General features: G+C 39.9%; 1 protein-coding gene across 1 annotated transcript in view; it reads right to left on the bottom strand.

Annotated features, from left to right (window-relative positions):
* LOC117481351 (alpha-actinin-1-like) overlaps nucleotides 1-19786 on the bottom strand; it is a gene marked incomplete at its 3' end in the record, with an annotated part of 43772 nt that extends 23986 nt beyond the window's left edge. Inside the window, 1 exon segment of the mRNA XM_034129005.1 lies at nucleotides 19398-19786. Within this exon segment, the coding sequence (XP_033984896.1) occupies nucleotides 19398-19517 (120 nt within the window).
* Between the last annotated feature and the right edge of the window lie 8002 nt (nucleotides 19787-27788).

Here is a 27788-nt window from a genome sequence, read left to right as displayed (position 1 = left end):
AGGATGTTTGGAGGTTTCACACCCAGCACTGGTAATGTGTTCCTGCTGATTTGTTTCATGGTGCAAACAATAAAATTCAATGAAGCTGATGATGCTGCTTTTCCTGTCCTCTGCAGTTTTCTCTTGCATTTTCTTCCTGTTGACTTATTCCAACTCCAGATACACACAGTACACACTGTACACACACACACACACACACACACTCTCAGGTGCAGCAAACAGGCAGTTAATGCAGACTGCCGACTCAACACCGTCATCCCATTACACTTATCTCTCTGCTGGCTGCTGCTTCAGCGAACCAAACGTGCACGAGGGGCGCGCACGTGGAGGCAAACGCACACACACACACACACAAAAACACACACACACTGTCTGAATAGAGAGAGACTGTACACAAAAGCACCAAGTGGATGAAGTCCTCAGATCTTTTACCTAAATTGAAGTAAAATGTGAAGATTTTTACTTTTGTTTATATAAATATGTTATTTTATTTATTCATTTCAATATTATTCTTACTTTAATTTCTTATCTTTTTAGAAATATTTGTATTGTATTTTATATTTTTATTGCACATTATTATATTTACTTCTTATGTTTGTAAACACATTATTTAAATATATTTTATTAGACATTTTACTTAAAATGTAAAAAGTATATATATATATTTTTTTTATTTCATCACGAGCACTGTGCAGACACACTCTGATATTTACAGTGTGGTGGCTGTTATGCATATTCATGTGTGTGTGTGTGTGTGTGTGTGTGTGTGTGTGTGTGTGTGTGTGTGTGTGTGTGTGTGTGTGTGTGTGTGTGTGTGTGTGTGTGTGTGTGTGTGTGTGTGTGTGTGTGTGTGTGTGTCACAGTGACAAAGTGGCAGTAGATCTTCTCTTGCAGCTGAGCTTCGTCGCCACAAAGAGAGAGAGAGCGATCGTCGTTTGAGATGCCGCAGAGCAGCGAACACTGGGCGGTCACCATGACAACATGCCCAGAGACACACAAACAAACGGCCCGGCTGCAGCGAGGACCCGACAAACACCCACCACATAAAATGTGAGAGTTTAAAGTCCACGACTCACAGGGGAGGGTAGGGAGGAAGTTAAGGATTTCTAAGGATTCTGCAGAAATCTTTTTTTAAAACTGCTGCTTCATCAAACCTCCCTAATTTCTCATTTTCAGGTGTATATCAGAATGTAGTGTCTCTGTACTTTAAAGAGTCCTCTCCTGCTGATGTTCAGGTGTATATCAGAATGTAGTGTCTCTGTACTTTAAAGAGTCCTCTCCTGCTGATGTTCAGGTGTATATCAGAATGTAGTGTCTCTGTACTTTAAAGAGTCCTCTCCTGCTGATGTTCAGGTGTATATCAGTATGTAGTGTCTCTGTACTTTAAAGAGTCCTCTCCTGCTGATGTTCAGGTGTATATCAGTATGTAGTGTCTCTACTTTAAAGAGTCCTCTCCTGCTGATGTTCAGGTGTATATCAGTATGTAGTGTCTCTACTTTAAAGAGTCCTCTCCTGCTGATGTTCAGGTGTATATCAGTATGTAGTGTCTCTACTTTAAAGAGTCCTCTCCTGCTGATGTTCAGGTGTATATCAGTATGTAGTGTCTCTACTTTAAAGAGTCCTCTCCTGCTGATGTTCAGGTTTTATTTTTCTCATACTGCCTGTTCTGCAGCACCTCTTTTCACCCTCTGTCTGAAACCAGAGCCCAGTCTGCTCTGATAGGTTAGCTGGCCGACTCTGTTGTGATTGGTCAACAACACCTTAGAGATGTCCCGCCCCTTAGCCTATCACGTACAATGTGTTGGAGCGCTAGCCAATAGGAGCGCAAGTGTTCCATAGTGATGTCACTGTGTTGCAGCAAACAACATTCATCTAAAAACATATGCAGCATTATTTTATTTCCTCACATCTATAAAAGGTCAATATTAGGTGACAGAAGTCCAGCTGAAGGTGATAGAAAGAGAAGAAGAAGCCTTTCTGTTCTGATGATCTCATAGAAAACAAATAGGATGCAAATCACCGTGCACATGCTATTCAAATATAGCCGGCATCACAGAGACAAGCGCAGTCATTTACAGTCTGCAGTTAACTAGATATATTATCAGCACAGTAAAGATAATGTATTTATATTTTATGGACTGACTACGGCTGGGCGATTATTTCCAAGTACATGTTTGTCTTTAGACGATAAGAAAAACAAAATAGATGCAATAGAAAATGTATTGCGCCGCTTGTGGAAGTGCAATAAAGTGAATTAAATGTTATATCTAATTTATTTGATATATTATTATTTGTTTTTATTTAAATGTTTAATTTCTTTTTGTATTTTCTTCGGTGAAAATATATTTAAAAGTCAGTAAAACGGATAAAATAATTCTTAAAATAATAATAAATGCAACATATTATTATTGAATCAGATTTTGTATTCATTTAAATGTATTTATATATTATTTATAATTTATTTTTGTATTATTTTTCTTTTTGCGTTAAATTATAATACTTGTTATTATTATTAATAATAATAATGTGTTAAATAAATTATAGTATTTCCAAAGTACATGATTCAATTCCTATTTAATATGATTATAATATTCACCAAAATAATATATCAATTTATATATTTTTTGTCATAATCAAGCAACCTTTAATTACATTTTACAGAAAGTATTTTAGGTTGATAAGAAAGTTAATTAAACTGTGGACTCCCAGTATAAACAAATTTCAATAAAACTTTATTTAAAAACGGACAGAGGACACAGGATTAATTTTTTCCACTCCACATCAATAAAGTTATTTTCCCACCGACTCAGCAACTGAATAACTGCTGAGTCATGCCTGAGCTCCTTGACAGGCAGATGCCAGACGGCATGATGGGAAGTGGAGTCAAAACACAGGAACCCTGAGTCAGCTGCAGCTCGGCATTATGGGAAATGTGCGGCACAGCGCTTTTCACTGCTGACTGTCAGCTGACTGACTGACGGGGGGGGGTCAGTGTGTGTGTGTGTGTGTGTGTGTGTGTGTGTGTGTGTGTGTGTGTGTGTGTGTGTGTGTGTGGGGAGGGGGTGAACTTAAACAAAGAGTGCTTTCAACACATCAGCTGTACTGTAGGTTAACGCCTCTGTACTACATTTCTTTACACAGAGCGACATCACATCCATTAAGGTTAAAGTGATTACAGGACAGACAAAAGGGAATTTATAAAGTCTGATAAATGACAACATACTGAGTGGGACCAAAGGAAACTGAGGGGTTCAAAATGAAGTATTGTGGAGCTGCGGAGATATCCCGGCGTACAAATCCTATTCTACAGACAGGGGCCATATTCTCCACATTTGTAGGTTCATATCAGTATTTAGTGTCTAGCTCTTTTCACCCTCTGTCTGAAACCAGAGCCCAGTCTGCTCTGATTGGTTAGCTGGCCAGCTCTGTATTGATTGGTCAACCGCTTAGAGATGTCCCGCCCCTTAGCCTATCACGTACAATATGTGGGAGTGCTATTGTTCCATAGTTATGTTACCTTAGTTTCAGATTTCTTTTATATACCTTAAAATGAATTTATTATTTATGAAATCTATAATCCTATTTACTTTTTCTCTCTCCCCATTTACTTGATTATTTTGTTCTACATTTGATTCATCTTAAAATTGCACGTTATCTGTTTATTGTCTCAAAGCAAGTGAAGTCAGGAGCATGTAGCAGGAAACAAAGACCTAAAAGTAGTGCAGGGAAAACAACCATTGGTCATTTTTGTTGCTGCTATTGCGGATTTTAATCATATGTAAACGGCACAAAGTCATCGGTCCGTGATGCATCTCGCCTGCAGGCAGTCAAACTAACCGATCATGAGCGCCCGCCGCGGTCACACAATCAATACCAACAGCTGATTGAAAGTCAAACATTCAATACATGTCCTGGGAAACAAGTGGGAAAGAGTGCAGCAGAAAATAAATAATCGAGCCTCGGATTTCACCAGAAACACTCTCTTAACAAACCCTTAGTAACACAGATGGATCTATTTCCAATATTTGTTATAATTCCAGATCTCCAACATGTGCTTTAGTCGCTGCACTTATTACTCACTCTAAGCCAAACACTTCCACTGAAGGCTGATGCACCACATTTACCTCCCTCGTAATTTCCCTGCAGTGTAAATAAACCCGGAGTAACTTCATTCTGCATTGTGCTAAAGCTTTATTCATTGCTAAAGTGTTTATTACACACAGAGCAAATAATGGTGAGAAGGCTGCAGAGGCTTTAATGCATGAAGACAATCAACACACAGTCACAACGATACTGCATATTTATTCTACTCTATTTACTGTATAAGAGGAGTTGTTTATCATGGTGGGAAATCTGCCCCTTCCTTCAGACTTCCTTACAGAGCCCCTCCTCCAACACACACGAACGCGCACATGACCAATGAGGGCACGAGATAAGTTTGTGCACGAGATGGAAGGCTGACAGGCAGGTAGGCCATCCAGTTATTTTAGCCAGGCCGGCTCAGATGATTGGTCGTGCTTTTTACAGTATTACGGCTTCCACAGATGACATTTTTTTAATGTATTTGTCAAAGCATTTAATGTTTTCATTGCTATCGGGATGTTAAGAGCATTCCATGGAATATAACAAGTGTTTCTGAAGTGAATTACCTACCCTACCTTTAAGATAAGAAGTTTAAGTCAAATACCCAATGATAGATCAAACTAAATACAAATATATATATACAACTATAGGAAGGTAAAGTAGGAATTGGCAATAAGAGATACCATTTAATTAAAACATATATTTATATACACATAATAAATAAGTTAAGATGAGGGCAATAAAATGTCAAATAAAAAATATGTATTTTAACATGAGAAGTTAAAAGCAAAATAGTAAAAGAGAAGCAAGAAATAGAATACAAATATTCATAAACATGTATGTAATTAGATATTTACACTTCTACTACTGTCCCTACTTTATAGAACATGAGTGTAAAAAGCTGTATTTCATGTTGTTAAATAAAAACATTGTGAATAAAGTGTAGTGAATGTGTAAATGTAGATCAGGTGTGTGTCAGGAGGGAACTCCCTGCAGCAGCTGGAGGAATAAAGAGTCACCTGATCTCTGTGATGATGAATTATTGACTCCTGTGACAAAGGGAGGAACACACTCTTTGTGCACCTGAGAGCTCCTCTGTCTGAACCTCCCTTTCCTCCCCCACCTCCCCCTCCTGCAGCTCCACCCAGCAGCAACTGAATGCAAAGGTGTGCCTGCTTCTACCTCCATGGTGTCTTTTTACTCAAAGCTGCTTTCACTTACGCACCACAGCTGCTCCTGTGACCAGGCTTACAGCTAATACACTCACATGTTCATAGACTCTGCTGCGACCCCCCTCCCCACTACACCCAGCTTCAAAGAGCACATGCACGGCAGAATGCATGTGGTTTGATTAATAGCATTAGTGAAGGAGCTACATCCTTCCCATGTGGTGCCGGAGAATTCCTCGGAAACATGCAGACGGAGCCTGTGAAGCTGTGGACATGAGACGAAGGCTATGAATCAGCATTTTATTGCAATACAGTGGTTCAGGGATGACGTATTTCTGTAGGACGCCCCGGAAGTTAGCATCGCAAGGGATCCTTTTCTCATGTTTGTGGACGTGGTTAGCTTATCTTAGCATCAAGGGTAAACCATCCACCTATCTGCACATTTAAAGATCAAATGGAAGTCTATGATACTGGCCGAGAAATGAAAAAACAACTTTGTTTTTGTAAAGGTACAACAAACAAAAACAAAGTGATAGTTTCTAAGTTTTAGAGATGATGGTAAGTGGATGTGTTACCTTTATACAGAGCCAAGCTAGCTGTTAATGCAGGAAATTAATCTACAAAGCAACTACAGCACGGTCACATGACTTCATGTCACCACCGCTAAGCTAAAGGCAGCTAATGTTGGGCTATAAAGGAACTACAGCACGGTCACATGACTTCACGTCACCTCCGCTAAGCTAAAGGTGGCTAATGTTGGGCTATAAAGGAACTACAGCACGGTCACATGACTTCACGTCACCTCCGCTAAGCTAAAGGTGGCTAATGTTGGGCTATAAAGGAACTACAGCATGGTCACATGACTTCACGTCACCTCCGCTAAGCTAAAGGTGGCTAATGTTGGGCTATAAAGGAACTACAGCATGGTCACATGACTTCACGTCACCACCGCTAAGCTAAAGGTGGCTAATGTTGGGCTATAAAGGAACTACAGCATGGTCACATGACTTCACGTCACCTCCGCTAAGCTAAAGGCGGCTAATGTTGGGCTATAAAGGAACTACAGCACGGTCACAGGACTTCACGTCACCAACGCTAAGCTAAAGGTGGCTAATGTTGGGCTAAAAAGGAACTACAGCACGGTCACATGACTTCACGTCACCATCGCTAAGCTAAAGGTGGCTAATGTTGGGCTATAAAGGAACTACAGCATGGTCACATGACTTCACGTCACCACCGCTAAGCTAAAGGTGGCTAATGTTGGGCTATAAAGGAACTACAGCATGGTCACATGACTTCACGTCACCACCGCTAAGCTAAAGGCGGCTATTGTTGGGCGTAATGACGTTTGGTCGTCTCATTTAGACACTTGTTAGCAACCGCAGTTTTTTAATTCACCAGTGGGGTATTTACTGACATATTTTACGCTGTAGAATTAAAATGTCTTCAGCTTGTGTTAACCACAGACCTTATTTCAGGATGACAACCAAAACTTGTTCAAAAAAGCAATAAAGAGGGGACAGGAAGTGCTTAAACGCTGTGTCGCGTCATGGTTTTAGGAATCATTCCTGAAGGTTCTTTTGGACTATAGTGCATTTTCCAAATTGCAGGAAGCACCATATTTGTTAAAGACAAAATATGACTGAAATATTGTCGAGCTAATGATGCAGAAAAAAAATCTATCCCTCCAGTACCGTGAATCATATTGCAAATTCAATACTAGTCTAAATAGTTGCAGTTAGTTTTTTTTCCAAATCCTGCAGCCCTACAGGTCAGTGTGTAGTGAATCCAGACGTGTTGCAGCATTGAGTAGTTGTTTCTTTTTTGTGTGCCTTTGCACTCTTTGCTCCACAGGAAATGCACCTTGACCCTAAATCCCATGGTGGATGAGGAATCCCAAAATAAAAAAAATAAACTCCCCGTCTGGAGTCTTAAATCTGCCACCGAGCTGCTAATAAAAAAACTCTGAGTCTCCAGGCTGTTAGACTCAGAGTGAATGATTTGTAATTTTAAAAAGGAATAGTTAGTAGATTATAGCTTTTTATATACTCTTTCTCTTTCTGTGTTAAACTCTATCCGTCCGTTCTGCAGCTGGTTAGCTTAGGGGAGGAAACAGCTAGCCTGGCTCAGTGCAAGGGTAACAAAGTCCACCTAGCATCTCTTGAATCTCATAACTAACATTTTATATTTGTTTATTTAATCTGTAGGAAAACAAAGTTGTGTATTCACATGCTAAACTAAGCTTCCCAACTCTACAGACATGAGGGTGGTGTTCTCGTCTAACTCGCAATAAAGTGATAAGGCATTCTTCCAAAGATGTCAAAGATTTGCTTTCTTGCTTGATTAAAAATGCCAGTGTGCGCTATTTTGAAAAGGTTAGTCTTTTGTAGGGCAGATATTCATTTTATCAGAGTTATCAGGTTAGCTTAGCTTAGCATACAGACTGGAAATGAGGGGGTAAAAGCTAGCCTGGCTTTGTGTAACGTTAACAGAAAGCCACCCACTATCATCTCTAAAACTCAGTAACTATCACATTATATTTGTTTGCATAATCTGCATAAAAACCAAGTTGTGTTTTCACATTTTGTGGCCGGGAGCAGGGACTTCCACTTGGTCTTTAAATGTGCCGATTGGATGCTAAGCTAAGCTAACCGTCTCCTGGCTGCAGCTTCATATTTAGTCTACAGACATGAGGGTGGTGTTGTCGTCTAAGTCTTGGCAAGAAAGTGAACAAGCGTATTTCCAAATATGTCAAATGTTTTCTTTCATGCATGGTTGAAAAGAACAGTGTGCCCTTTTTTAAGAAGTGATGTCAAACATGGCCTTATGTAGGCAAAAGATTAATTTTATCAGAGAGAGTTGATGACACGAAGCTCAAGGGTACATTAAAGACTTTGAAAACAAACACCACGTCTTCCGCATAACTTAGAAAACGCTATTGTTATTTCCAAACCCCTGAAAAAGTAGCTAAAATTCCTCATTTCAAACTGTTTTAATGACCTATAGCCGGGCGCTCAGAGCTGATTTCTGTTCACGTTTCTAATTCTGGAGCTCGAGCCTGAGAAAATAAGCTGTGAAAGAATTTGCATCCATCGGAGGCCCTGGCATTTAGGAGCCGTTCAGATAAGAGGCTGTAATTGCTCACATTTGACTTTTCAAACAGTGAATGCTAAAAAAGCACAGATGGTTTTGTGCGAGGAGGAATGAGCTTCCTGAAACAAATAAAAGAGAAGCTGTTCAGAGAGGGGGAGAAGAAGGAAAACTGAAGTGTGACAATGTTTTCCAGACCGAGGAGGAGGAGGAGGCGTTGTGCTAACAGTCAAACATTCAAACATTCAAATCTGAGATCTGCTTTGTTATTCATTGGCACTAAAACAGCTGGAGTGCAAAACAAGAATTTGAAGCAAGTATGCAAACAGAGAAAGAATAAAAAAGTTGTGTCAAATATCTTAAACTTGTTGCACTCGCTTATTAAATTGTTAATACTAGAAAACAACCTGATAGCATTTTAGGATTTTAGCATTAGGTAAATAATTCTCCTGTTGAAAGATAACAAACCAGATGGCTTTTACTTTCTGATCCGTGTTACATCGTCAGGATTGTTTAAAAAGGTTATTTTACTTTCTAACAAGACTAAAAATCTACAGCCATAGCAACTCTTTGAAGCTACGCTAATGCTAAACCTGGCAAAGTGGTGCTATGAGCTAAATGCTAACTTGCTAATCCGAGCAGGTCCAAATGTGTAACTTACCATGTCATTTTAGCATGTTAACAATGTATTAATGTTTTTATGAAATACATACTGGCTGCTACCTCAATATGTTTATATGTTTGCTTACTTTTAAATTCTGCTACTTGTTTTTTAACATGGCTGTGTGCTTATTAGATTTTTACTTTTATAAACGTGTGCCTTATTTAATGTTAGTCTACTAATCATTTTGCCTTGTATTTATTTGATATGTCCTTGATGCATTCAGTATATTTGCTGAACTGACATCAATGTTTGTACACAATTGTAAAACAATCCATCCAGTAGTTATTAAGATATTTGACCCACAGTCACTGCTATGAAAAGAGCCAAACCACTAACATGGTTAAAAGTCTAATTAGCTTGTTAACGCAGTGGAAAAATCTGCCAGTTCCTCCCACATGTTGTAAAACTACTTCCTGTATGTGTGAAGTCCCAGTCACTTTTCTTAACACCCAGCAGCCCTCAGTACATCCTCCTGCAAAAAAATCCCGTCTCTGAGCATAATCAGCGTCTTCAGTGAAGGATTTTTTGATAAATAAATGTGGACCTTTTATGGTGAGACACACATAGTTTCCTGTGACGGGCCGAGGGGACGCTGCATGCTTCCTGTCAGACGCATGCCCCCCCCCCCCCCCCCCCCCATCAATCAGCACTAACGAGACCCTGACGGCGTGACCAATGGGATGATCGTTTCTCCAGGGAGCTGCTGTCTGATTTATAGCAGAGTTAACCCTGAGAGCGAGAGATCATCAGCTCCACAGAGGATTCAAGACTTCTGTTAGGATGTCTTTCAATCTTCAATATTTCAAAGAGACAACCGCAAATAACTGAGAAGTGACGTCAACTGTTATGAACCAGACAGAAAGCTGCTAATTTCCCTGAAAGCATCTTATAATCAGACAATTGAAGCATTAGAGAGACTGCTTAACTTTTTCAATCTCACGTTCCTTTAAAGGAGTATTTACCTTCACCATGTTGGTTATGTTTATTTATTACACTGCTTTGTAAATACTCAAATCTGATTTGTCAATTTGGACATTTCAGAGGTTGTTATACTAGACAACACACCTCTGTTCCAGTTAAAGCCAACTGTTTTGCACCTGATGCAGAGAATATCAAATCTCTCCTGATGTGGAATTGGGTAGAATAAGTTCAAATCTCAGGGTTATTTAAGGTAAGAGAAAGTGTTTCTGCAGCGTTAAACCTGCTCTCAACACTCCCACTGATGACCTGCAGATGTCTCCTCTTGTAGAAACATGCAGGACATTTAATGACTAATAACAGCAATAATTATGTGTGATGTAATCAGGGGCTGAATAATATAATTGACTATTTTCGATCAAAAATAGGGATGTATGATATTCAATTTTTCCCAATAATCAAATTTTAGATGACTGCACACATGTTTTATGCATGTGATGTAGAGAATATCAAGTCCCCTGTGATGTGGAATCTGGTAGAATAAGTCAAAATCTCAGGTTCTTTCAGCATTTTAGGGAAGAGAAAGTGTTTTAAGGCCTGGACACACCAAGCTGACACCAAAGAACTGACACAGACGGACCCCCGACTGTCTCTGCGTCTTGGCCATGTGTCGCACTGGAACACATCGCTAAGACTTCAGCCGACGGCCAAGTAGCACGTACGAACTGCGCATGCGTGAGCGGCAATAACTCTCCTTACCAGCAGGCGGCGGTAGTGTGTATTCGTCATTCAAAAGAGGCAACAACCGGAAGACAGACTGCGTGATAACCGAGAGAAGAAGAACAGACTGTGTGATATATAAACAAACAACAAATAGCGTGTGAGTTCCATTTTCACTCTACAGCGAGAAGCTCACGGGGCTTTCCCGAACCTGTGTCGAGAGCTGGAGTTAAATGAAATCTCAGATTTGCCTTCTTAATAGTTTGTTTGGGTCCCTCACTTCCGTTTCGCTTCTAATGCACTGATTCGCTAGCTGAACAGCCAATCAGAGTGATTTATTTTGCCGACAGCCTTTGGCCGACTGCCTACCGATTCGACATGTTGAATCGGTGGGTTTCGGCCGAAAAGACCCGACGGTGCGGGACACACCAATCTGAGTAGGGCGTGTCGGCGCTCATCGTCGGCCTGACGCCCATCGACGGCTAAAATCGGCTTGGTGTGTCCGGGCCTTGCTCTCAACTCTCCCACTGACGACCTGCTGATGTCTCCTCTCGTGAACACAAGCAGGAAATTAGATTTTAGTGACTGAAAATAGCTAATAACTGCATGTCGGGGCGAAATGAAATACTTTTGAAGTTTACTTGCTTCCATGGTTGATAAAATAATCAATTTCTTTCACAAATAGGCGAGCACTATATTGGATATTTTGCTCATTTTGAATATTTTTCTAATTAAAGCAGACAGCCACATTTGTTCCACCTGATGCAGAGAACATGAACTCGCTCCTGATGTGGAATTGTCCTAAATAGGTAACTAGTTAAATCATCTTGCATTCGTTGTCAAAATCTCAGGTTCTTTCAGCATTTTGGGGAAGAGAAAGTGTTAAACCTGCTCTCAACTCTCCCACTGACGACCTGCAGATGTCTCCTCATGAAAACATGCAGGAAATGTGATATTTAGTGACTGAAAATAGCTAATAACGGCATGTGAGTTTGATCAGGGGCTCAGTGTGAGGCTGCAGGATGGAAAAAACATCACATGACGCAGCTTTATGTGCAGGAAAAGAAAGACGGAGCACATTTCTCCTCACTGTTTCCACATTCCCTGCTTTGTGCACGGCGGCCCGTGACGCTCTGCTGCTTTTGTTCAAAGAGGGCTGAGCAAGGTGCATCATGGGAGCCGAGGAATCTGATGACAGGAAGCATTTTGTGAAGCTGACATTACACATCCTATTATGCAACCTAGCAAACAGCTGCTGGGTTTTTACTGGAAGTCCAACGTCACCAAACTTCCTGAATGGGTCATTTTGAAAAGTGAAGCTATGGGAAGTGTCATTACTTTGTTTATCACAACACATATTAAAGGTAGGGTAGGTAAGTTTGAGAAACCGGCTCGAGATCGCTAGAATTCGAAAATACACAACCGGAGAAAATCTGCCACTTCCTTATAGAGCCCCTCCTCCAACACACACGAACGCGCACATGACCAATGAGGGCACGAGATAAGTTTGTGCACAGATGGAAGGCTGACAGGCAGGTAGGCCATCCAGTTATTTTAGCAGGGCCGGCTCAGATGATTGGTCGTGCTTTTTACAGTACGACGGCTTCCACAGATGACATTTTTTTATGGATTTTTTGTCAAAGCACTTCAGATATTCATTGCTATCAGGATGTTAAGAGCATTCCATGGAATATAACAAAAAGTGTATCTCGAGCCGGTTTCTCAAACTTACCTACCCTACCTTTAATATTGATATCGTGTTACATTAGAATGTATTTACTCTGCATTGAGAAGCGAAGTCCCGCCCATCTACTTCCGACCCATGGGACCTTATTTCGGAAATATTATGTATTGAAGTCAATGGGGAGAGAAAGATTATCTTTTGATCCCATTTGAATTGTGCCACAAATTACACATATGATGTTTGTCAATCTTAAATAATAATTTCCATGTCAAAAAAGTCAGTTTGTCGTAAAACTGTTGAAATATAAGACTATGAAAAATACGCAACTAGAAAGACTACAAATCCCAGAATCCCGGTCCCGCATGCTGGCTCTTACGGAACCGACTAACTCCCCTTGTGTGTATGTACAGCTCTCAACACGCCCAGACTTGGAGTGATTTTCACCTCTTTTAATACTTTCCGCCTCATTCTGAAAGAAAGAAGTGAAATGTGCCAACGTGACGGCCGTCTTGGTGTGTGGTGCGAGACGGAGATGTAGTTCATTGAGCGGTTTCACACAAAAAAAGTGTTACTTCACAGTTTTACGACACATTTTTATTTTTTTGACTTGCAAAATTATCTTTTAAATTGACAAACATCATATGTGTAATTCGTGGCACAATTCAAACGGGATCAAAAGATAATCTTTCTCTCGCCATTGACTTCAATGCATACTTTTCCGAAATAAGGTCCCATGGAGGAAAGGGAGGGACTTCGCCTCTCTATTGCGTCTTATCTCATTTGTTTTACATTGTTCATTTATGTCTGAATTTTCCTTATACTTATTTTAATTTCTTATTTCTTATTTCTTCAGTATATCATATACAGGCTTCTGTAACTTTAACGGTAACTTAAACAGTTAAAAACGGTGCCTCGGCGGCGTCTTTCTGACAGGTTGAACATCTCTGTCTCTTTTAGGCTGGCAACGTGGGAATTGTAGTCCTTTATACGGTCTTGACTACAGACGTCACGATAAGCCTGGGACTTCTGATTATCACAATAGCATGTTGTTCTTGTCATTCAATAAATGAAATATTTACTATGACATAACAACACAGTAAAGTCAGATTGTTGTTGATGAAAAACATTTCTTGAATCTTGTTGAATTGAGACAAAAATGGAAGTGAAATTATCGAGAAAAATAAAAACAACTTATTATCATTTAAATATTTTTATTTTGTATTTCTAATTGTATATTCTAACTTTCATTTCTTATGTTTGTATACATATATATATTTTTATTTTAAATATTTATTGCATTCTTTTACTATAATTTCCTAGGTTTACATTTTTTATTATTTTTCATTGTCAAATTGATTAACCGTTACAAAACCCATATTCGCCCAGGATAACTAAATAGAATAAACGTATTCTGATCATTTAAAAACGTAATGGGAGTTTTTTAGTACTTCTGTCAATATTATTATTTCATCACAAATGTACCAGCCCTATTAATTAATAATTCCTCATTTGTCTCGACATAGTTTTTCAGAGAAAGCCTCAGAAAGGAGGTTTGACTTGAACATGTTAATTGGAGAAGAACTGAAGAAACCCTGGGTGTGACGATCAGGAAGGAGTTTTCTTATCTGACCCTGCGTGTCTGAGCGGGAATGTGTGTGTGTGTGTGTGTGTGTGTGTGTGTGTGTGTGTGTGTGGGGAGTGTGCTGGGATGATAGGGAGTGTCTGGGAGGATAGGGTGTGTGTGTGTGTGTGTGTGTGTGTGTGTGTGTGTGTGTGTGTGTGTGTGTGTGTGTGTGTGGGGAGTGTCTGGGAGGATAGGGTGTGTGTGATGGGAAGTGGGAGGCGGGAGGAGAAGGTACTACAGTTCATAACCTTATAAGGACAAACACGGACAAATTACACCTGAACGCATCATTACAGCCCCGAAAACAACAGGAAAATAAGCGGGAAACACTCAAGATGTGTGTGTGTGTGTGTGTGTTTGTTTGTCGATGGAAACACAAGTCGAATGCGCTTTGAATAGAAATATGTGTGCAGCTTTGAAAGCACCTGAGACACCTGGGTCTGCACAGATTTCCAGATAAGAGCAGAGCAGGAGGTCAGGTTAAGACTTGCATTCAACTCAAAGTATTTGAAGCAGTCTCTGACACGCTGGGTCTGTGTGCGTCAGCATGGATTGCAAAAGAAAAAGCCTCCACCCGTGCAATAAAATGTAATACTTCAATGCCTTTTTTGGCATTTTTTCAGTGGTAAAGTCTAGGTTGACAGAAATTAAAAGTGCATTTTGTCTCTGGGACACTACAGGATTAAGGTCAAATTTATGCTTTTGTCAATGGAGTCTGATGTATTTAAAGAGAGTGAAGTAGTATTCTGTACCGCTAAGGGGGGACACATCTCTAAGCAGGTTGACCAATCACAATAGAGCCATCCAGCTAACCAATCAGAGCAGACTGGGCTCTGGTTTCAGACAGAGGGTGAAAAGAGGTGCTGCAGCACAGGCAGTATGAGAAAAAAAGCTTTTTGAACATTAAAGCATGGAGACATGTCCCAGTAGAGACACTATATACTGATATACACCTGAACATCAGCAGGAGAGGACTCTTTAAAGTAGAGACACTACATACTGATATACACCTGAACATCAGCAGGAGAGGACTCTTTAAAGTAGAGACACTACATACTGATATACACCTGAACATTAGCAGGAGAGGACTCTTTAAAGTAGAGACACTACATACTGATATACACCTGAACATCAGCAGGAGAGGACTCTTTAAAGTAGAGACACTACATACTGATATACACCTGAACATTAGCAGGAGAGGACTCTTTAAAGTAGAGACACTACATACTGATATACACCTGAACATCAGCAGGAGAGGACTCTTTAAAGTAGAGACACTACATACTGATATACACCTGAACATCAGCAGGAGAGGACTCTTTAAAGTAGAGACACTACATACTGATATACACCTGAACATCAGCAGGAGAGGACTCTTTAAAGTAGAGACACTACATACTGATATACACCTGAACATCAGCAGGAGAGGACTCTTTAAAGTAGAGACACTACATACTGATATACACCTGCACATGAGAAGAATGTGTCCTATTCAAGGTCATATCACTCTCTTCTAAGATACCAGACTCCATTGACAAAAGCAGTCATTTTAGCTTGGACAATAGGGACTTGCTTGTCTCCTGTTTCTTTTATCAGTTAGTTTCTTGTGTTATAGTGGGACTTTATTGACATGTTAAATCACACAAGTCCCACACTAACTCAAAATAACCAACCAATCGAAGCAGCCGTATTCCGAGCAACTCCCATATTCTGAAAGGTTAAATTACTCTTTTTGTCAATGGACTCTGGTGGGCTTTTCTGGCAGCAAGGTTAAGCAATTTAAATATTTTGAATATAGGTTTTTAGGTGTCTAAAATAAATCAACAGCAGAACATACTAGCTTAGCTTCCTGCTGATGTCTGTTTCTATAAATCCACTGCAGGAAATACAATGAAGTACCTCATAATTTAAGGCTTCAGAGAAGTAAAGCACATGTATCCCAAAGGAAGAAACTCCAAGATGCAAATTCAGTCAGAATTTTGAATATCTCTATATTAATAATAATGTTTTCCTTCATGGGAAAAGTGTATCTGTTCATCTGATTGCTGAAGTGTGTGAGTGTGTGAGTGTGTGTGTGTATGCATATAGATGAACGTGTGAGTGTGTGTGTGCGTGTCCGCTCTCAGCCTGCAATTGTCAGACTTTAACACTCTTCATGTGGAGAGGATGAATAAAACATGCCGCTCTCTCATCATCAGATCAATGAGGGGAGAAATATGCAGCTCATCAGAGGGGATGTTTACTCAAGAATTTAAATAAGTACAATTTTGTGGTACTTCTATTTTACTCTAGGATTTCCACTTTATGCTACTACATACTTCTACTCCAGAGGAGAACATGCTACTCTTTACTCCACTACAGTTATCTCACAGCTTTAGTTGCTATGCAGATTCTTCTCATTAACACAACATATTTGTAACGTTATTTAAATAATCCTGTACTCAACCAGCTGCAACTTTAAACAGAAGAAGACTTACACACATATACATATTTGTTACAAAGTCCCAAAACCTAATCCCCCCGACATAAATAAACATTTCGGATCATGATTAAGGTACATTTTGATTGCCTGTGACAGAGTTCTTCTCAGGGTTCATACACCTTTTCACCAATGATTTTCAATGACTTTTCCATGACCTTTACCTAATTTTCCATGACCAAAAAAATTACTCTTTCTCAGCGGTACCACTGAAACATTTTTATTTTAACATGGTAAGCTGGAAAATAAGGTCTGCATATGAAACATGTTGTGCCTATCTCAAACAAATCAAATAGTAGGCTTACTAGCCCCTACAGACTAAAGCAACTGTAGACTAGAGGGCGTGATTGTAAAAATCTCTCACCAGCTAAATACCTCGTCAGTTAAATGCCATTTTACGTTTCATTACGATACAGTATTTATTATCGTTATAGTATTACTATTTTGGCGATTAGATAAAATATAAATTATATTTGATGCAACTTTAGTTATATTTCCATGACTTTTCCAAAACTTTGGGAAAAATATTGTTTTCCATAACTTTTCCAGGGCCTGGAATTTGCATTTTGAATTTCCATGACTTTTCCAGGTTTTTAATGACCGTATGAACCCTGTCTTCTACACTCTGGTACGAGTACTTTTACTTAATGTACAGCTCTTTACTTTTAATAGAGTATTTGTCTTATTCTACTTTACTGTACTCAGTTTCTTACATATCTATATGTAGTGTAAATATTGTCTTTATTTAAACTAGCCTTTAAAACAGATGCACCATGTCCACCAAAGCAAATTCCTCATATGAGTAAACATACTTGGTAATAAAACCAATTCTAATTCTGACTTGTTGTACCCCGGTCCCCCTGATGTAGGTCTACAGGTGTCTCTGTGTCTCTGTATATCATGTAGTAGATGATTTCCACACCTGCACCCCCCCCCCCCCCCCCCCCCCCCGCCTCCCTCCCTCCCTCCCTGCAGACCGGTAGCAGCCGATGACATAATCCAGGAAACAGGGAGCTGAGAGCAGCAGAGAAACTTAAAAGGGGGAAAAGTTTTCCAGCAGCAGAGAGAGAGGGGCCGATTATTACCATTTTTGGGCACACACACGCTCCCATGCAAGCCCAACCCAACAAACCACAGCGCACTCAGATTCCTCACAGTGGAGGGAGGAAAGAGAGTAGAAGAAGTAACACCCCTTCTCCAAACAGGCCATTCATACTCTCCTGACGGCGCAGGAAAGAGAGCCGCAGCTGGAGGGGATTCAGGGCTCGTTAAAGACAACCAATGGATGTCTTTAACGAGCCCTTCATCATGGAGTTAAACCAGGTTATGGAGCTCAGGTTCATCCAACATGTGAAGAAGGTTTTAAAACAGGAATCAAGTAACTATGACCAGTGGTGGAAGAAGTACAACATTTAGCTTATTGTATTTTTGTATTGACATGTATATTCTTCACTTCTCCTGCATTACTTGCACATTAGTCTTGCAAAATGATCTTGCACTATTTTCTACTCTGTTTTTTTGTCTTATATATATATATTCATGTTGCATTGCTGAATGAACCTGGGAGGTTTTTCATTGCCATATCTACACTGTAGCTACTGTGCATAGGACAAGAGAGCCTTTGAATCCTGAATCTTGAAGTATCCAGATACTTTACTTGAGTAAAAGTACCAATATATTATTGGCAAAATACTTCATTACAAGTATTGCACCTAATGAGAAAATAAAAAGACTGGGAAATTAACAAACGTAAAATAGAAACATCTCAAAATAGAAAATAAAACTAAAAAGTGAATTCATGTTGACAGTGATGAAGTGGAGTAGAAGTATAAATGAGCAACACATGGAAATATTCAAGTACAGTACTTGAGTAAATGTACTTAAGTACTTTACACCACTGGAATAAAGTAACTACTACACTTTGGCTATAGTCACCAATATATGCACCAAACTTAAAATCCGCGCGTAAAATCCCCAAACAGCTTAATTAGGGGACGCAAAATGAGCCATAGGGGGGTTAGCCCCTCACACACACACTTAAGCGTGGTCTAATCCACGTCGCATCATCAGATGACAGGAGGGCAGTGAAGCGCGTGGCTGACATCTGTTGCTCTGGAAAGGTGGGCGTCATGTCCAGTTTTTAATCATTTTCCTGCCCCCCCTCCTCCTCCCCTACACGACCCCTACAGCAGGACTCTTCAAACTGAGTGTTTTTAGAGATGTGAAGGGATGAAAAGTTTTGAAGCACAACCAGAAACCAGCACAGGTGACCAGCAAAGCCTTAATTCGGTTTATAATTAAAGTTAACAGTGCGTAAAGCTAATTAACGTTCATGCTTATTATGATCATCAGAGGTGGGAAGTAACTAAGTAGATTTTACTAAAGTACTGTACTTTTTGAGGTACTTGTACTTGAGTATTCTTTCTTCTTTTTTGTTGTACTTCTACTCCACTACAGTTCAGAGGTAAATGGTATACTTTTACTCCACTACATGTATTAATATATCTAGTTACTTTACAGACCTGGATGAATGATGTGAAATATAATCAAGTTTTAAATCAGACTTTAGTTCCACCTGGAGTAAATTCACAAGCTACCCTGCAGTCTACAAAGTCATTCAAACTAGCTGCACCTTTACCAGCTTTGAGAACACTTTAATGATCAATCATTATAAAACATATCATATATTATTCTGAAATGGCTACTTTTTACTTTAGGTACTATAACTATATTTTGATACTTTTGTACTTTGACTTGAGTAACATTTTGATTGCAGGACTTTTACTGTAACAGAGTATTCCTTCACTCTGATACTTCTACTTTTACTCAAATACTAAATCTGAGTACTTCTACTTTTACGCAAGTACAAGATCTGAGTACTTCTCCCACCTCTGATGATCATCCTCCTCCAGATCTCCCCCCTCATTTCCGCACCTTTACTCCTGAAAAAGGCTTCGGAGTCTCACCTTTCTCTGCTGTTTCTCCCATGCAGGGTCCAGGAGCATATCCCGATCCCAGTCATCCTCCTGGTGCATGTAGGCAATCTCCCCATCGCCATCGTACTGGTCCTGATCCATGTTATACATTTAGACTGGTTTTTGTATCTCGATGCTGGGTTTTTTCTTCCTGCAGCTCGGCTCCGCCACGCATTCAGAGTCGGTTTATGGATGAAATTAACGGTCCTCCCTCGGCTTCTTCTTCCTCTCTTTCTGTCTGTCTCACCCTCCTTCTTTCTCTCTTTCTCCCCACGAACTCTGCCTATTTTCTCTCTCTTCTCTGCGGTAGTTTTTCAGCAGCTCTCCGCGGAAGGCGAGGAGCGACAGACGCAAAAAACTTCTGCTTCAGACAAAATTGAATCGATAGCCGACCGAGCGCTGTGATTGGACGCCTCGGGGAGCACATGACCCGCCTCCTGGGAGCTGATTGGCTGTTTTGGTTGTCAGTCCTGAGGCTTTATATCCAAGGTTGACTGCATGTTGTTGGTCTGAGGTATGACTGTCGAGTAGTGTAATTAGGATAAAACACATGTAACGCGTTACTTCCGGAAACTTTCCAGGAACTTTTTAATATTTTAGTTTAAAAAGGGCTGACAAAGCTGTTTTATTCATATTAGGTGTTTCTTATAATTTATTTTATGTTTTATTTTTTGATAATTTTGCTACTGACTTCACGTCACCATTGCCTAATGTTGGGCTATAAAAGAACAACAGCATGGTCGCATGACTTCACGTCACAACCGCTAAGCAGTGGCGGTTCTAGACCAATTTGACTGGGGGGGCCAGGCTGGGGCCAGTTATTTTCTGAGGGGGGCACAATAAATGCAGGACGAAAAAGACAAAGACAGTATGAAGTAATTGCGCATAAGAAAACAATGCAATATAGTTATTGGTATTTGTTTCATTACACATTATTATATGCTTACCTTTAACCTTTGTGTGCTGTTTGGGTCTGTGGGACCCGTTTTCAGTGTTTACTAAAATAAATTGTATGCAATTTAATTATTTGAACCTGCTTTATTTGGGGGTTTCAAAATGATGCCGAAGTAACAACATACTGATACCGGTTAGTAAAAACCATGAATTAATGCTTTGACAAGTCTGCAGACAAGACGGCAGGCGAAAAACCTTTTAAAATGCCTGTTTTCTGAATGGAGATCGGCTAAGCTAACACAGTATATGCTCCGACCGTCCACACTCACAACAACGGCCTACAGACATGAATAAACCAGCGACTGTATTCGCCATGACACAGACAGTCTGTAGTTTCTGAACAGATATGAGGAGCTGTGAGCTCTGAGGGCTAACAGCTAACGGCTGATGTTGGTTTTGTGGTTCGCATTGAAGATGACCTCACGGCTCCGCCTACACTGCGTTACTATAGTTACTGCCCCAGTTCCTAAACTGTAATGGAAACGCAGCATAAAGTGAGCCTGGCCTACCAAGGCCTAACTATACCGTACTAAGCCGTGCGAGGCCCTGCAGTGGAAATGCGCCATAAGTAGCCTAACAGCCGCTAGCTGTATAGACTATCTACAGTATATACTTTTTAAGATTAGAAGACATTTTTACAATATGTTAGTTTGATTACATCAGTAGCCTCATAGAGCTACTAGCCTTAGCCTGGTAAATACTAATTTTGGTGAGATAATGCTCTACCATTAATACTTTTTTTGTTATGTTTTGTCGAATTTCTAAATACTTTATTACTAGAAGACTTTGATAGTTCTTCATTGTGAGCACATTAGCATACTGACATTAGCATTTAGCTTAAAGCTCACTATTCTTACAGCCTCACACAGCTGCTGTAGACTGTTTCAAATGCATTTTGCAAATCCACTTTTAACAATTAAATCATCCATTTATTAAAGACACCATAATGAAATGGAGTTATTCATCTAGCATGGATAATGAACATTGTATGAATCCAATAGTTTAATTTGAATGGAATGAATGTCATTGTGTTTTCTGTTAAATACCTGTAAGTTAATTAGCTATTGGAAAAAAGCGTGTAATTATCCCCGTGACTAACGAGCTGCAGTCAGCTACTTTTGGTTTTGTTCTGTGGTTCAGTTTCCTCACTGGTGACATCACGTTCCCAAACATTCACCCTTGGAAGTTTGTCCATATATGGAAGAGTGCTCCACTTTCTCCTGACTGCCGGGGCTATCCCGTGTGTGTGTGTGTGTGTGTGAGAGTGTGTGTGTGTGTGTGTGTGTGTGTGTGTGTGTGTGTGTGTGTGTGTGTGTGTGTGTGTGTGTGTGTGTGTGTGTGTGTGTGTGTGTGTGTGTGTGTGTGTGTGTGTGTGTGTGTGTGTGTGTGTGTGTGTGTGTGTGTGTGTGTGTGTGTTGTGAGAGAGGAAAGGGAGAGAGTTGGTTTACCTTACAAGGCAGACAGACCTGGACTTCCCTCTGGTGTTTACAGGAGCCTCTTTCTGACTCACCTTTCTTTTCTCAATGACTAGGAGTCTGTGGACGTGCCAAAATATTTAAAGCCAGGGTCACCTTCTAAAACTAATATTTGTTGGAATCCTCTTTACACTGGTTTGAGGGGACATTCAGAAGGTGAAGAAGTGAGCATGGAACCAGATACATTCTTGCTGTTAAATGGGGAAACTATTTCCTCTAATTTATGAAGAATTTTTCATTTTTAGGATTCTTCATTCACGGTTGAGGCATGTGAGAATATTCCAGTTAGCTTCAATAATTCAGGGCATCAGTGGATGATTAGCATAGTTTATATACAAATGATCATTTTGTTTGTGAAGTATTACTTTAACAAGAGTGGATATCCCTCTACAGGTCTGTGGTTAACACAAGCTGAAGATTTTTATTCTACGATATAAATATGTCAGTAAATACCCCACTGGTGAATTTAAAAACAGCGTTTGCTAATAAGTGTCTAAATTAATCAAGTAAACGTCATCACGCCCAACATTAGCCGCCTTTAGCTTAGCGGTGGTGACGTGAGTCATGTGACCGTGCTGTAGTCCCTTAATAGAGTGGCGAAGTCCCTCCCACTTACTTCCGGGGTATGGGACCTTATTTCGGAAAAATTATGCATTGAAGTCAATGGGGAGAGAAAACTTATCTTTCGATCCCGTTTGAATTGTGCCATGAATTACACATATGATGTTTGTCAATCTTAAAAAATCATTTCCATGTCAAAAAAAGTCACAGTTTGTCGTAAAACTGTTGAAATATAAGACTATGAAAAATACGCAACTAGAAAGACTACAAATCCCAGAGTCGCGTAAGTGATGTCACAATTGAGACACTACGATATACGTATAATACCGTATATATACGATCAGCGCCATATAGATATAATCTATCTATATGGCGCTGGCTAAGATAAGATAACTTTAACAAGATGCCTGTGTGCTTAGTACCAGGTTGTTATTATACCAGCAATGGGTCTTGCTCGTTCTTTCGCTTCCCGTCTGATGAAAGAGGAGTGTGTGGATCAAGTTAGCTACCTAGCTAGTAGCTAGCACGTTAGTTAGCATTACAGCCTTGTCATTTTTATTAGCCTTAACATGAAGTAACATTAAGTAACCCAAAATGTTAAACAGTAAGAGTAGTAGTCATATTTCGTGAACCCTTTGAATAGTACTGTCACCGGTGTGATCATTCTATAATACACCATTTAAGCCCGGGGGAGAAATGCTAACGCTAAGGTTAGCATCGGCGATCTTCTCTACTTCATGCTATCTGCACAAATGGTTGACATTAAACATTAAAACGACCAGGCAGTTCAGAGAGAATCAAAGGAAGGCAGGCAGGCAGCTTTGCATGACATTCTTCAGGACGTGTTTCATTGTGGTGATAGTGAGGGTCGTTGTGTTGACAAGACAGTAGTGACGGCCATCTTGGTGACGTCACGTGTGTTGTTGACCAGAGATGTAGTTCATTTAGCGTTTCACACAAACAAATGTGTTACTTCACAGTTTTACGACACTTTTTTTTTTTTTTGACTTGCAAAATTATCTTTTAAATTGACAAACATCATATGTGTAATTCGTGGCACAATTCAAACGGGATCGAAAGATAATCTTTCTCTCTCCATTGACTTCAATGCATAACTTTTCCGAAATAAGGTCCAATGGGGCTCCACCGGAAGGGGAGGGACTTCGCCACTCTATAGCCCAACATTAGCCACCTTTAGCTTAGCGGCAGGGGCGGTTCTAGGGGGGGGGGGGGGCAGGGGGCCAGTGCCCCCTAACACTGACTTTGAACCCCCCTGTGGCCCCCCTGAAAATGAAAAAGAAAAAAAAAATAGTTTATGATTAAACGAAATAAGCAAAAACAGTGCTAAGAGTCTATGTTAGCAGCTAGTTGAGGCTACTTTAGCACAGTCGTTAGCTAATTGCTAATGTCAGTCAGCTAACATGGTCACACTAAAACGTTTTTTTGTTAATTACCTTCCAATGTTTAAAAAAAAAGACATTGAACACTAGGTCACAAAAACATTTTGTAACATTTAGCTTATAAGAAATAAGTCTACCGCAAGCAGGCTAGTTTAGGCTACTTTGGCAAAGTGGTGCGTTTGGCGCAATGCTAATGTCAATAAGCTAACATGCTCACAATTATTAAATTCTGCTTTAAAATAAAACTCTAACATGTGCATAATGTATGTAAACAACCATCATTGCATCAAGAAAAACGTTTTTTGCAACATTGAATATGACTAAAATATGTAGAGTAGACACTTCAGCATGCAGCTCTTTGAGGCTATTAGGCTAAGCTATTAGGTAAATGCTAATATCAGTAAGCTAACAATCATGCCATAAAAACAAATCAAAAGTTATTTCAAATAAACCCTGAGGGAAACATGAACATCTGTACCAAATGTCATGGCAATACATACAAATATTTGATGAGATATTTGAGCCTTGAGTTCAGTGTTGGATCAGATCCATGCTATCGTGGCTAAAAAAAGCCTTTAAATGTATCATTTATATTCTAAGTGCTAATGAGTTTTTCCATTCTGTCATTTTAAAAACCCAGCCGTGCTAAAAAAAACCTCGATCCGACCCATAAAGCAGGAACTTGAAATTGGCCAGCTGACAAAGACTGCAAATGCTGGCTTATTAAAACGCATCAATTAACTCATTATAATTAGCCACTGAAATGGGTGTAATTATTCTGGTGGCACACTCCAGGCTGCACAGTTTGGTACGAGTTTACTTCAACATCGTACCATTCAGCAGAATCCCAGAATACCCTTAGAGGAGTCAGTGGAGAAAGTCGGGTCATGTGAAGAGCCGGTACATCGGGCCCGGTCTGGAAACTTACCAAAGTATTCCAGTCATGTCGGAAGGGGGAATTCTTAAATAGTTGTTAAAGCTGAGCCATGTATGGGATGCTGAGCAGAACGACCAGGATAAAGCAGCAGAGTTGTACATGTGTTTGGGTTTGTGGTTAAACACCATCAGAGGCCAACGGGAGGAATGCGAGGAGAGTTTTCCTACGTCATGATGCAGCAAAGGGTAAAAGCTGGGTCTATATGATCTGACTAAAATACCTTTAGTTATACATCTTAAAAGAACATTTCACCACAATATTCTCATTTGTGCATCAGTTACTCTTCAAGAGTTACCGTGAATTGCTGAAAAATGCCACCACAATGAATGAAAAATCCTAAAAACTAAGAAAAGTGTTGATGAATTGAAAGTAATTTGCAAAGATTTATCCAGTTTTATCATCCTTATACTTCATCAATTTGACCCTTTTTCACTAAAACCTTACTAGATAAAACACAACTTCATAAACAACCTCATGCTTGCACACACGTTCTATTAAATTACTGAAAATAAAATTACATTTCTGGGGAAGAAAAGTATAAATAATTTTAGTATTGATAACAAAATCTATGCAAAACATTAAGGTACAGTAAAAACAATGCAAGCAAAGTATTTTAAAAGTAATTATGGCTGATAAAATGTGTGATAAATTTAACGTACATTGTTAGTGTCCAAAGGGTTTTAAATAATGTGTTTGGTAAAAAATAACGGATGTTTGCTTCATGAATTAAAGGTGACATTTGATTTGAGTAACATATACAAATGATGAAGTAAATGAAGAGACAAAGGAGAATAACTGGGGAACAGCTGGTTTTTCAACCATACGTGTGCATTTATAGGTATGTAAAATACTTGTAACTGAAATCTTATGCAACTCAGACGGTGCGTTTGCTTCCCCTGCTCCTCTGGTGGAAGTCCTTGAGTCTTGTGGTTGTTCTGAGTCTGACCTACAGAGAGTAGAAGGGCGTCGCTGCTGAAACACACAGTTAACCTTCCCTGAATAAATACAGATAAAAGAAAGCCTATTGTGCTGGAAGCCTGGGGTTTGATTCTGTTGAAATGGGACAAGTAGAGCATGCTCAAGCTGTTAACTAATAACTATAAAATACATGTGATTTTCGCTTTTAATTCAGATGTATTGTACATATACGTCCGGCAGTGGCTCAGTCAGTAGGGGCTTGGACTGTGAGCCGTAGAGTCGCCGGTTCAAGTCCCTGACCAGACCTACAAATATGGAGTGTGGACTGCTACTTGGAGAGGTCCCAGTTCACCTCCTGCCCTGCCGTGGTGCCCTTGAGCAAGGCACCGGACACCCCCCTTCCCCCCTCACTCCCATTGCTCCCCGGGCGCTGTACAATAGCTGCCCACTGCTCCTAGTACTAGACTCCTGGTACTAAGATGGGTTAAAAGCAGAGAACACATTTCACTGTGTGCTGTGTGCTCTGCATGTGAGACCATTACAGAGGGGTTCATCCCTCCATATTCTATTCATATATATTTGAACTTTTTCCACCATTCTATATTATGTTTCTTGTGCATATTATGTATGGTACTTTTTCATATGTCTATTGTATTTGTTCTTTTTTATATTTAGGTGTTGTTTATATTATTTTTCTTCTTTTTTCCTGAGGGTTTCCTCCGCTCAGAGCCTGACCCCAAACATTGATGAACTTGCACCCAAGATGAGATGCCAAGTATCTGAACTAGCATCACAGAGCAGCACACTGAGTTTCAATGGATGTTTCCTTCTGCCCTTTTTTTCTTGAGACAACAGGGCATGTTTGTTTTTCTCTTTGAGGGAAATAGTTTTTTTGAAGCTGTTGTTGGCCTGTGGAGAAATGTACTCATAAGAAATGACTCTGGAAAAGCTGCAGATAGAGCCATGAGAAATGAATGCAACTGATTATTTAATGTTTAATGTTGTTTTTATAGGCAATCATTTAAGCTTTGTTAGTTCCAGGTTTAATATGTGCAATAAGTTCATTTCAATAAGTTTTGCAATAAACATTGAACCAGTCCGGCCCTTGACTAGTACCCATTTTTTTATTTTGGCCCACTGTGTATTTGAGTTTGACACCCCTGCCTTAGTACACCTATGATTGGCGTTGCAGGTGTCACACCGGCAGCCTGTAATTATTAATCAATAACCCGATGTAGACACACTCCAGTCTCAATGCAAACAGCCTTACAGAACACACACTCTGCCTCTTTGGATACAAACTATAATATAACTCGCCCCGGGGGGAGCATGGGGTTAAATGAAGGGTGTCTACTTCCTGCAGATAAGTGACGGCCACACTCAGGAAATTCTTTTTGACAAGAGCGCAGAACAAACAACCTGATAACCTCGACTGGGCCCTCAGATTAACCACGACACACTGTGAGAGGAGAGTAAGGAGTGTGAGGAGTTTGGGGATTGTGAACAGTGTGTAGAGTGTCAGGAGAGTGAGGAGAGTGTGGAGTGTGTGTAAAGTGTGAGGAGTTTGTGGATTGTGAGCAGTGTGAGGAGAGTGTGTGTAGAGTGTGAGGAGTATGAGGAGTAGTGTGTGGAGTGTCTCTTTGTAATCTCTTCCAGTAACCTCTGTTCACTCTGCGGTCTGCAGACGAGACTCAGCAGCTTCCCGTCTCCTCTTGACCTCATATGTGTTTGACGGACAATCATGTCTCAGTTTGGGGAATGGGTCGGACAGATTATCTGTGGAGGAGACGCGTGCACTTCGCTCGGCATCAGCCAAACGGCTCGCTGCACCCGCACTGCGAGGGGGACCCAAGTTCCCATCAGCAAAAACACGCTCTATGAAACCTGATGTACTTACATGATTCTGTTTTCTTCAAGTTTGTATCTTCTTGGTCGAATGCACTTATTGTAAGTCGCTTTGGATAAAAGCGTCAGCTAAATGTAATGCAATGTAATGAGACACTCGCACATGTATGAATATTACCCTCATGATGCGTCTATATACTATTTTAAGACTACAGAAAAATTAATAAGATACTAAATAAATATATATATAAAAATAGAAATAATGAAAGCAACAATAATGAATATTATAAAA

This window comes from Trematomus bernacchii, unplaced genomic scaffold (assembly GCF_902827165.1).
Source record: "Trematomus bernacchii unplaced genomic scaffold, fTreBer1.1, whole genome shotgun sequence".
NCBI classification, from domain to species: domain Eukaryota; kingdom Metazoa; phylum Chordata; class Actinopteri; order Perciformes; family Nototheniidae; genus Trematomus; species Trematomus bernacchii.
Note: the sequence above shows the minus strand (reverse complement) of the source record. Positions and strands in the feature narration are given on the sequence as shown.